At 39.0% G+C, this 12,687-nt stretch overlaps 1 protein-coding gene across 4 annotated transcripts in view; it reads left to right on the forward strand.

The window, feature by feature from the left end:
- The window catches only part of cars2 (cysteinyl-tRNA synthetase 2, mitochondrial), a 61,907-nt gene extending 49,529 nt beyond the window's left edge, over nt 1-12,378 (forward strand). For 2 of the 4 annotated variants that reach the window (XM_087987904.1, XM_087987902.1), the window contains 2 exons: nt 6,184-6,441; nt 10,458-11,022. In XM_087987904.1, coding sequence (XP_087844030.1) covers nt 6,184-6,441; nt 10,458-10,520 — 321 coding nt within the window. In that variant the 3' untranslated portion in view covers nt 10,521-11,022. Of the gene's footprint in view, nt 1-4,202; nt 4,271-6,183; nt 6,442-10,457; nt 11,023-12,259 lie in introns of those variants that run through there. The other 2 variants (XM_087987903.1, XR_015757401.1) reach the window with 2 other exon arrangements.
- The last annotated feature ends 309 nt before the right edge of the window (nt 12,379-12,687 follow it).

Genomic DNA, 12,687 nt, shown 5'->3' on the forward strand with positions numbered 1-12,687 from the left:
ACTGATGAGTTTCTAGCATTCCAATCACATCTTTATCCAACAGATTCCAAATAAGATTGAACATTGCAGTGGGTTGAATGAGAGAATTTCAGATATTTCCATTGTACACCTTCAGTGAGTGTAGAGTCTGAGTCTTATTCAGGTCAGAGTTATGGTCAGATCAGCTGCATAGTTTGTGTTCCATTGTTAACAAGTGCTTTCCCAGTTGGACGAGGGAACCTTCAATTGAATAACCTGGTTCTTGGAGTTCAGCCATGGCAATTATCACAGACAGGTTACTTAGATCTCTAGGGCAGGGCAGACTATATTTTTGTTAAATATTAATTTTTACAGATTTATATTGTGAGGTTGGTATATGGGCTTGCTTTCACTACCATTGGCACAGCATGTTAATTGCTCCCTCTTTATTCAATATATTGACTGGCAGGTTCCTGTGCTTTCTGTGCTTTTGAAACACATGTTGTCTTAAGTGCTAATTTATTGCTTTATAAATATGATGTTCTGCTTTATACAGGGAGGACTGTATTATTGGTCTTTGATGAGATTTTGCAGATGATAATGGGCTTGTTTTCTAGATTAGAAAGAGTACTCTGACCTGATTGCCTCACTTTCCCTTTGTGTGGTTCATATTCTGCAGTGTGATGTCCATGTGCTAGATTTTAATGATAGTAGGTTGTGGGGAGTCAGAGGTTATGGGGTTGTTGGGGCACAGATGTTTGCAAGTGGCATGAGAGATGTTTAACAACAGAATTTGAAAATAAGGATCTTAGGTTATTTTTATAGTAACGTTAACCAGCGTTTCCCCTACCAATGGATGAGGAAGTATTTAGCTTTCTATGGACAATTGTTTATTATGTCTCAGTCTAAGGAAATCTATGATATGGAGGTGCTGGTGTTGCACTGGAGTGGACAAGGTCAGAAGTCACACTCCACCAGGTTACAGTCCAACAGGTTTATTTGAAATCACAAGCTTTCAGAGCACTGCTCCTTCATCGGGGAAGTGAAGAGAAGCACACAGGCCCAGAATTTATAGACAGTGAGATCAAAAGATCATGCAGATGGTGTGGATGGAGTGTTGGCATACTGAATGATAATCTCTGCTGGTGTTCAAAAGTGTCAGACGGTGTGAGTAAAGCATCACCAACTGAATAGCAAGTGAAGGGATGACATATAATCCAATTAATTTGTATTGAAATTAATTGGTAACTTGTTATGATTTCTCTACCTTAATTAGTTTGTACAGTTTCGGATCACTTGTTACTTTGGTTAGACTGTCGGCATGCGACACTTATACCTTTCATGTTATTATAGCCATTTGGTTTGTCTCCAGCACCACCTTATATGTTTTTTGTAATTATCTCTCTGCCTCAATTAATTGGATTATAGATCATCCTTTCACTTGCTTTTCAGCTATTGACACTCCACTGGCGCCATTTTTACAATCTTTTGATCTCCCTGTCTATAAATTCTGCGCCTGTGTGTTTCTCTTCACTTCCCTGATGAAGGAGCAATGCTCTGAAAGCTTGTGATTTCAGATAAATCTGTTGGACTATAATCTGGTGTTATGAGACTTCTGACCTCCACATATTAGTCTTGGTCTCTGTTTATTGGTGTCTCTCTCTCTCTCTATCGCGCACACTCTCTCACTCTCACTCTCTCCCGCGTGCTCTCTCTCGCTTTCTATCTCTTGCTCTCTTGCTTTCTCTCTCTTGCTCTCACTCTGTCAGCTATGTTTCCTCCAGTGAAATATAGGTTTTGCATCAGTTATTGAAGTTTATCCTCCAGCTAGTTTTCAGATCACTTGGAAAAATAAAATCATGAATACTATTGTTGTTCATGAACAATATTTTTCACATTTGGTTTTTTTTTCACTCATCTCTAAATAATAATTGTTCTTGAATCTTATTCAGCTAATTCTTATTATTTTACTTCAAAAATGTTGGCCACATAGACTTTCTATGCACAAGTTCTGAAATTTGTATTCTCATTCATGTTTATTATTTTGAAACTAAATAAGTGCAAAACTCTTATAGACTGAGGAAATACAGGTACAGAACCGAGTGAATTCTATTGATTAATAGTGGAAATTTTCCCAATCCAAGACAGCATCACAGAAAGGATTGTTTCCAGTCAATTAACCTTACTATAGTGAAATGTGCAGTGTTTAACCTCTTAAAGGCTGTCAGAAATCTTACTTTTAACCCAGGATAATTAGGTTTGTGAAATTTAAAAGACAGACAGAAAGAGATTGAACATGGGAAGGTTTCTGTTTTGGTGCAGACATTTATTAGCTTTCAAACATAAATTATCTGCAATGAATCAGAATTCTAATCCATCAATGGTCCCAGCATTTTCACAGAGGGCACAATATTGAAATGTGAATAGAATGTGGTAACCAGTAGTTATAATTTGATATACCTGTATTTAATTAGGACAATAAATAAGGAAAATGCAGCTATTCCTATGAATACACTAAACTTGTCCAGGCTCTGATATTGTCTTTCAGAATATTTTCTTTATTTTTCATTGCTTTTTCATCTCACTTTTGTTTTTTTTTATTTTGGGTGTTCTTCAGACTCCATTATGTACATCCAACTCCTGCTGTGTGGTTGTCCTCGAAATTACTATCAATTTTGCATGATTTTTTTTTCCTCTGTGTAACTTCCTTTTGTTGTTTCTGTACTGATGTTATTATCTTGTTTCCCTTGTGCCTTTTGTACTCATCAGAAAACCCAGTAGGATACAGTATGTGACAGTGTGGGGCTTTGAACAGAATATATCACAAACATTGTGTGCTATTCTAGTCCCTGAGGAATCCAATTTTGATAAAAGTGAACAGTGGATTAGTTGTTCGTTTTTTTTGGGTAGAGGTGTGAAGGTTATGGAGCTATGGTTCAGATACAGACCAACCAGATTCTGAACCTCTTGACTCTAATCTCCAGCATATGCAGTACTCACTTTTGCCCAGATTCTGAACCTGTCAACTTGAGCCAGTGAGTATTGTTCATTTAACAGATACAGCTTGTATTTGATCATTGTTAGTGTTTATTTTATGTGTTAAGCCTCAAAAATCTGGTGTGACAGATATGGACGATATGTCAGACTTTTTCACACTCTCCAAAAACAAGGAACCTCTAGAATAAAATGCATATATGTACTTGTGCATGTAATTAATAAGGGTGCCTAAGCTTTCTAAAGCACTCAGTTGGTTGTTTAACACTCCACTTTTAGCCATCAATTTTGCCATGGAACATGTGCTTATGATATAAGTTTCTAATATTGCTACACAAATTACATTCTGAGACAAATGGAATGAACTTGTCTATTCGGGCAAATGCAAATTAGTGATAGTTTGCAAAGAAGGCACATGTTACTGTCTTCCTAATCTTTAGTCTGTTTTTGTTTTCTTTAGAAGCATCTCTTATTCACCTGACATAGTTATGTGGAATAAAAAAGTGACCCTGTAAATTCTTGAATCTCTGACAATGTTACATTTTATTTGGAGAATCAAATTAAACACCTTTTAAAACATTGAACAGCCAGTCTCAGCAAAGTTCAGAATAAACTGTGATCCAGTATGTTTCTTATTTGCTACTGAATAATACCTTTATAATCTTAACAGATAGTGTTTTTTAATCTGAAAAACTAGAGGTTAGTTGGTGTTCCTCATTTTTCCAGAGACCATTAGTTTCTGAAATAAAAAATAACAGAAAACATATCAGCTTTGAATGCTAAACAGATTTCATAAAATAATTTTTTTCAATATTAAATGATATTGCTTCAGCAAAATTGAGGTAAAAAATATCATTGCTGCAGTAAATTGAGGAAGGCTGGGAGGAGAGTTGAAAACATTTGCACAGACTAATTCAATCTTAACAAAGTGCCACACAGGAGGCTGCTAAATAAAATGAGTTAGGAGCAAGGGACTGGGGTAGTAGAAAATTGGCTGACTGGCAGAAGGGAGAGAAGGAGTCTTTTTCAGGATTGAAAATGTGTTGCTGGAACAGCGCAGCAGGTCAGGCAGCATCCAGGGAACAGGAGAGTCGACATTTCGGGCATAAGCCCTTCTTCAGGGCTTATGCCCGAAACGTCGATTCTCCTGTTCCCTGGATGCTGTCTGACCTGCTGCGCTGTTCCAGCAACACATTTTCAGCTCTGATCTCCAGCATCTGCAGACCTCACTTTCTCCTCGTCTTTTTCAGGATGGCAGCTAGTGACTAGTGAAGGCCTGCAGGAGTTCACAGCTATTCATGTTATACATTAATTGTTGGTAAGTTCGCAGATGATACAAAGATAGATGGAGGGATGGTTAGCATTGAGGAAGTGGAGTGGCTGCAGAAGACTAGGACAGTGTGTAAGGAAGTGGCAGATGGAATACAATGTGGGAAAGTGTGAGGTTATGCACTTTGTTAGGAAGAACAGAGGCATAAATTATTTTCTAAGTGGGGAAAGGCTTCAGAAATCTGAAGCATAAAGGGAATTGGGAGTCCTGTTTAGGATTCTCTTAAAGTTAACATGCAAGTTCAGTTTGTAGTTAGGAAGGCAAATGACAATGTTAGCATTCACTTCAAGAGGGCGAGGATACAAGAGCCCAAGGATGTACTGCTGAGGCTGCATAAAGCTCTGGTCAGATCATGTTTGGAATGTTATGAGCAGTTTTGGGCCCCATATCAAAGGAAGGATATGCCAGCATTGGAGGAAGTTCAGAGGAGGTTTATAAGAATGATCCTGGGGATGAAAGATGTCATGTGAGGAGCAGTTGAGGACTCTAGGTCTGTACTCAGAGTTTAGAAGGATGAGGGGGGGGATCTGATTGATTGAAATATACAGAATACTGAGAGGCCTGGATAGGGTGGACTGGAGAAGATGATTCTAATATTAGGAGAGGCTATGACCTGAGAACACAGACTCCAAGTGAAGGAATGACCCTGAAATGAGGAGGAATTTCTTCAGCCAGAGAGTGGTTAATCTGTGGTACACATTGCCACAGAGGGCTGTGTTTTCTGTATGTTGCATCTCCCTCCACTACTTTGAACAAAGATGGGCAGCAGTGATTATTTGTCATTTCCAGAATGTCACAACACCACGTATGGAACTTTGAAAAGCCAGAAAATAAAATAAAGTAGTGCAAATGCTAGAAATCTGAAAGAAAAACAAACTTCAGTTCTGGAGAAGAGTCTTTGGACTCAAGATATTCTGTCTCAGCAGATGCTGCCCGACCTGCTGAGTTTCTTCAGCAATTTCTGGATTTGCTAAATAAAACCCCAAATTACTTTGCATTTTCCATCTAATTCCGTATAGTTGTTATTGTAATAGTTGAATATTTCTTAAGGCTGTTCCTTGTCAAACATCTCTTTAGTTAATGAGATAAATATTGCAAGCAAAGTTCATTAGGCTTATAGTGGGAGTGAGAGGTTGTACTTAGGAGGAAAGTGGGGTTTTTTTTCCCACTGATTCAGGGAGAATTTATAGAATTTCAGAATATTGAGAGAATAACGTTGTGTAATTTACTGAGTTTTCCATTGTTTGGTGAATCATTAGCAAGAGGAATGTACTAAGACCAATTATCTAGATAGCAATCAAGAAGAACTGAAATATTGTTGCATCAAGGATTCTAATAAAATGGAATATTTTGCCATAGGGAAGTTGAGATATTGTAATATTGTTCACAGGGGGATCAGATCAGCATCTGAACAAGGTGAATTTAAAAGAATTATTGACAAACCAAGAGGCATCTCTAAATTGGCTTGCTCCAAATGGCCACATCCTATAGTTTTCATGGTCAATTTTTGCATTTGTTTTTCTCAGACAGCAAATAGTTTAATCCTTGTAATTATTGAGAACAGAAGTTAAACTAACGGGGAAAGATTTAAAAGAGACTTAGAGGGAACTTTTTCTCACAGACAATGGTGCATATGTGGAACAAGCTGCCAGAGGAAGTGATAGAGGTGGATACAATTATATCATTTAAAAGACATTTGGACAGGTACATGGATAGCAAAGATTTAGAGGGATATGGGCCAAATAATTTCTTATAGGAAACCTGAACAGCATGAATGTGTTGGGCCAAAAGACCTGTTTCCATGCTGTATGACTATGATTACAGACAGAATATTAGTCTTTCTATTGTTGTCCTGGGTCTGGGATTTTGTTTAGCATGTATTCTTTTCTTCTTTTTTCCAGGTGCAGGCAGCAGACCGGTCTTCAGTCACCCTTCACAGTGTCGCTGAACAACTAGTTGGTTTTCGACAGGAAGTGAGAAAGTATGCCCTAGCAGTGGATGATCAGGAGCTGGCATCAGGTGAAGGCAGAGAGCTGTCCCAGGAAGAGAAACAGAAGCTAAAGGAGAAGCGTAAGCAGATGATGAGTGAACGGCAACCTCTCCTCCAGGCCTGCGACTTGCTGCGGCAGGATCTCAGTGCAATAGGAATAAATATCAAGGTTAGTGAGAGACCTTTGGAAAAAGGCCTATAAAATACTTGTTAGTTTATTGGACCTGTTGCAACTGTCCTGGTCTACACAGCAGTGTCCTTAGCTTTTTGCTTGTTTCACATCAATTATGTCTCTTTAGCAGAGGATGAAGTCAGAAATAAAATTATTCATCCTAAAACTTAAGTTGAGGACAAAAGGGGTGAAAGGGTTTAATCCGAGGGTGAATTTCAAAATCTCAGTTAGTACTCCATTAAATATAGACAGTGAAGAGTGATCTAATTCAGGTTTCAAGACAAAGGAATTGTTGGGATAGATAGAGAGAAACTATTTCCCCAATGGGGAAGTCTAGAACAAGGGACTGGACCTTTAAAATTGGAGACTGAGATTGAGACTGATGTCAGAAAGCACACATGAAATCCAGAACTCCTCCCTCCGAAAGAAGTTAAATAAGCTGAGACTCATTTAAAAATTTCAAATCTGACGCTTTTAGAATTTTGTTATCCAAGTTATTAAGGAATGTGGGACCAAGGTGGATATACGGCCTTGGGTCACAATTTAGGCTAATAAAGAGCAAGCTTCAGAAATTGAAAGGACTCTCCTCCTTCCTGTTCTCCAATTCCATTAGACATGGTATTAAATAGCTTCTTACATAAACCAAAGCAATGCAGAGGAGGAAGATGCTGGGCAGACAGTATTTCGGAGAGTGGGAGAGAGCAATAGACCAAATCGTTTGAAGGGGTATTAGTTGGGACGCGATGTTCAGCATGCAGAATATTACTGCAGTGCAGAAAGCCTTTTTAGTAGTTATTGATTTACAGTCTGCACAGATTATACACATTTCCAGCAATGATACTGTGCACTACTTTTGTTATGCCAAACTTCACAGTTCTTCTGTTTATGAAAGATTGAACAATTGTTACTTTGTTAAACTTGCTATGCTGAATGGACTGTGTCTGCCCTCTGCTGCCCAACGTGAGGATTGCACCATTAGAATGCTGCATTTCCACCCGTAACACTACTATTCACTAGCAGAATGTCCTAATTGAAACAACATTTTCCATAGCATTTGGTCTTCCTGTAGAAGCCTTAATCACAACTAGGCCAAAGTGTATTATATACATGACTTTATTAGACTTTAATACGATCCCTTTTGGAAAAGCTTTAATATTCACTGGAAATTTAATTAATTTTGAGAAGAGAGTTGCGGGCAGATAGGATAGTGAAGAAGGCAATTAGTAAGCTTACCTTTATCGGTCAGTGTATGAAGTATAAGAGTTGGGAGGTCATGGTACAGCTGTACAAGACATTGGTTCGACTTTTGGAGTATTGCGTGCAATTCTGGTCTCCCTCCAATAGGAAGGACGTTGTGAAACTTAAAAGGGTTCAGAAAATATTTATGAGAATATTGCCAGGCTTGAAGGGTTTAAGCTATAGGGAGAGGCTGATTAGACTGGGGCTGCTTTTCCTGCAGCGTTCTGAGCACCAACTCATGGAGTGGTTGAGGATACATCCCTGGGATGCAGGCACCAAACAACTCCACTGCCCTGTGGCCAACCATTCCATCTTCCCCCTCCCCCAAGCACATGCAAATTCTGGCCCTCCTCCACTGTCAAATCAAAGCCACCCAACAACTGGAAGAAGAATGCCATATCTTGCACCTCAGGACTTTACAACCTTACAACTACACGTCATCAACATCGACTTCACCAGTTTCTATATCTCCCCAATCCCCACCTCATCCCAGATACAACTGTCCAACTCGGCACCACCTCTAGACTTGACCTAACTGTCCATCTTCCTTCCAAGCTCCACCCTCCCCACTGACTCATTACATCACGTCCCACCTGCATCCACCTATCTTTCTACCTAACTTGCCCCACATCCCACTCCCACCTCCCTATTTATCTCTCAGCCTCCCCCCTCCATATTTCTGATGCAGGGCTTATGCCCGAAACATTGACTCTCCTGCTCCTCAGATGCTACCTGACCTGCTGTGCCTTTTCTAGCGCCCTACTCTTGTTCTTCCTCATACACCATTAACCACAACCAGAAGCACATTCTTACTCCCTTCAAAGTCACAAGTATTTACAGCAGAGAAACAGACCCATTTCACAGTTGGGTCTGTGAATAGAAAGGGTTTAGAGGGACATGGGCCAAGTGCTGGCAAATGGAGCTAGATTAAGTTAGGATATTTGGTCGGCATGGATGAGTTGGACTGAAGCGTCTGTTTCTGTGCTGTACAACTGGCTGAATAGGCCATATAACCTACTTGTGCTTCTCTTTCATTTGATCTTATGAAGAAGAGCATAACAATTTAAGGTAATTGTCAATAAAGCATTGGCAACATGAGGAAATTTTTTTTTAATTCAGCGAATAGTTAGGATCTGGGTAACATTGCTTGAGAGTAGACTTGAGGCAAATTCAGTTGTGATTTTGGAAAGAGAACTGGGTCAGTATTGTTAGAAAAAGGTTTGCAAGGCTCCAGAGAAAAGTGTGGAAGGGGGTTAGGGGAGTTGCTGAGAGTCAGCCTAGAGACAATGGACTGAATGGCCTCTTTCTGTGTCATAACCATTTTATGATTCTAGCTGACAATTTGTCTTTGTGTTTGGGATATTAAATCACATGCTATGAAAATAGTCAAGATTTATAGTGAGTTTGTACTGTCTGTTCAGTCCATGCGTGAAAGTGCCTTGAGCCAAATGATTGTACGTGTAATTCCAGCCACCTTCTCTGTTCTGCTTATGATAACTGGCAGTAACTTATTTCTCTAAATCCCCACCTCAGTGAATGTTTAATTTTAAGATGGCTTTAACAAAATTCTCTCATCCAAGTTACTGACAAGAGAAACATTTGCTGTTGTTTTTCTCCTGTCTTGTGCCACCACTGACTTTTTCCCTTTTCATTCTGCCAATTCTTAGCAACCACAACTCTTGATCAGTTATTGTTTTCTTTTTCCACAAATTTCTGTTCTTGCACTTATGTACTTGAGTTGTCATGCCGAATTCAAGCACCGAGACTGCTCCCATTAGGCCTTGTAAAACTGAGTGTTTATATGTGGTACCCAGGTAAATACTGAAAACTGGATGCTACCGGTTAGATTGAATATAGAAGGTGCTCACCTCCAATATAGTGCTCAATATCCTTTTAAAGGTAAACTGACAGAGTTGTCAGCAGCCGTTCACAAACCAATTACACTAGTCGTTAGTTCAGTCAGTTTTTCTTACATTTTAATACACATCTTAATCTGACCAAATTCAACAGTGCCAAATCAAAAGCAAGATCAAAGGTGAGTTCAATGGTTTTCTGTACTCCTGTAAATGGACTTCATTTGGCTTATTTTGAACAATATCTTGCATTTATACAGCTCCTTGGCGTTTTAAAAACAAGCATCAAGGCATTTCACAGGATTATCCAATGAAATTTAACGCAGATGTATTTGTGATATTAGAACAGGTGACCAAAGCTTGGTGAAAGTGATAGGTTTACGGAAGGTGCTAAAAAAGTGAGAGGTGGAGAGATTAGAGGTGTTCATGAAGTGAATTGCATAATTTATGACCCTGACAACTGAACGTTGCAATTTGAGAGTTGCCTGAACTGCCTAATAGGCCATTCTGTAATCTGGGACTCATGCAATTTAAATAAATTGTTGCAAATTATGCGATGTGTTGCTGCAATTATCCACTCTTTTGAATAGATGGATTTGATGGTAATTGAATAAGATTAAGCCAGATATAAATCATTAAACAGTAAAGGAATTTACGGAAACTTTTAAGATCAAATCTCACTATATTTAATTTCAAACTTTGACATTTTCTGCTTGCTAAATGGCTAGGGCACACCGGGATCAAGGGTTAGACTTGGATCCATCGACCGAGGGCAGCAGGGAATGAAATTTTGTTGGAGAGTCTGAAAATTTCCAGTTAACCCATTTGAACAATGATTCAAAGATGCAACATTAATTTTGCATTATTTGATATAATTCTCCACAGTCTCTGTACAAACTTCCTTTGTTTTTGCTTTTCCAGGATCGAGGGGCAACTTCATCATGGGAGATGATGGAACAACTTACAAAAGTTAAAGAAAAGTGAAGCCGGATTATTAATTTCAGACTTTCAACACCAACATTGGGGTATTAACATAACCCATTGACAGTCATGGAAAAAGATATGCTATCTTTGGGCTAAATTGTTTATTGGTATCATAAACTGGGGGAGTTGCCTACAGCAGGAATGTTGGGCTGTGACACTAAGGGGTCACATCCCCGACTGAAAAGTGAATCAATCTCCGTGATTAATTTTGCTGGACCCCGGGCTCTTAACTGACAATGCAGTGTCTCCATGCTGCCCCCCCTCCCAGTGCATCAGGTCTGTCCATCACTGTTCCAGACAAGATACACGTTGCTTCTCAATCGTAGTTACATAAAGTAATGGTGAGAAAAACTGATGGATCCCATTCCATTATACAGGATGAATCATGATATTTTAAACTGTTGTTTATCAAACATTGTCATTAGCTAGATAACACCTTGTTCATTTATCATGCTGTTTCTTTCTTGTACATCAATTAAAAATTTGATTATGTACTTGACAAGTTGTGAAAAGTTTGGAAAACAAAGTTTATGCTGCCATGAAGTCATAGCTGAGCACATCCAATTCAGGCTGTTTTAGAACAACCTAAATACTGTAGCAATGTACATGCGACGATATGAACTCGGGGCAGGCTTGGATCACTTGGCTCGTTGAGCCTGCTCCACCATTTGATACCATTGTGGCTGCTCTGGCTATTCTACATTCCTATCTACTCCCAAACATTTTTCAACCTCTTGCTAATCAAGAATCTACCTACATCGAAGACACTCTTCCTCCAGAGGTAGGAGAAGCAGAGACTCCAGAGACTTCCAGAGACTCATGGCCCTCTGTGAGAAAGATGTTCTGTCTTAAATGAGTGACCTCTTAATTTTAAATAGTCATTCCTAGTTCTAGTTTCTCTCACATGGAAACAGCCTTTCCATAACCATTCTATCAAGACTCAAGATATGTTGTCACCTTTTACTCTTTAAACTCTAGCAGATACAAACCCAGGCTGTACTCCTAAGACAATTTGCTCATTTCATGTATTAGTGTAGTAAATCCTTTCAGAAGCTTGCAATGCTTTTACATCTTAGCTTAACTAGAGACAAATACTGATCACAGTGCTCCAGATCTGATCTCACTAATGCTCTGAATAACTGAAATATAACTGCCCTGCTTTTGTATTCACTTTTTCTTGCAGTAAATGATAACATTAGCTTTTGTTTTATTTAGCATACCTGTTTACCAAACTTTTGCAATTCATGCACTCACTGCACCTTAGAGCTCCGCTATCTTCCGTCATTTAGATAATATGCTTCTAGTTTATTTTTCTTGCCAAATGGACAAGTTCAAGCAGTTTGTCTGTTTGTTTCAGGTGGGATTGTGGAGGAGAGGGGTAGAGAACAGAAAGAGGTATTGAAAGTTAGTGAGTGACATAAGGGGAAGAGAGGGAGGATGGAGTACTCGATGCTAAAACATTTTTAGACTGTTTTGTTCTAAATATGCACAAAATCCTAATGCTCTGAAGGTGAGCTGACCTTGCACACCTATCGCTGTGGACAACAAGCATTATATGTGTTTTGTCCAGTTACTAATTGTGGTTTCTTGTGGTAATGTCCTGCAATGTCACACAGACTTCCCACAAAGCACATGGATCTGATGAGGCTTTGCTCATGAAACCAATTTACAGTTTACAGATAGCAGTCCTGGTTAAAGGTCATCAACCTGGAACATTATCTCTTTTGCTGTCTCCACAGGTGCTCGTTGATTGGAGTGTTTCCAGTATTAATTGCTGGATGGCAACATCGTCTGAAAAGCAACCCCAGGTTGAATTTAACCCTTTACTCATTAAATGAACATTGTGCTTTTAATTCAATATTACCGGTGAAAATCATTCCTTGCAAGCAACTGAATCCTATTTCCCTGGCAGTATGTTTGAAAGAGCTGTTTGGCTGCAGATTCCTAGGTCATTTTTGCTGAGCTGAAACTGAATGATAACCCACCATTATTTTCAAATAACTTGTAGATCTCCCATGGTGGATCAGAACCACAATGTAAATTCTGATATTCATCACAGTCAGTTCCTCAGTATAACACATTTCAACCATTTTGCACACAAAATAGCCCATAAAGTATTTTTTAAATGCTGTTAAGTTTCAGAAGGACAAATAGAGACATTTAGGGT

Source organism: Chiloscyllium plagiosum, unplaced genomic scaffold (genome assembly GCF_037043375.1).
Source record: "Chiloscyllium plagiosum isolate Xiang-an unplaced genomic scaffold, Cpla_swu_hap1 HiC_scaffold_6, whole genome shotgun sequence".
NCBI classification, from domain to species: domain Eukaryota; kingdom Metazoa; phylum Chordata; class Chondrichthyes; order Orectolobiformes; family Hemiscylliidae; genus Chiloscyllium; species Chiloscyllium plagiosum.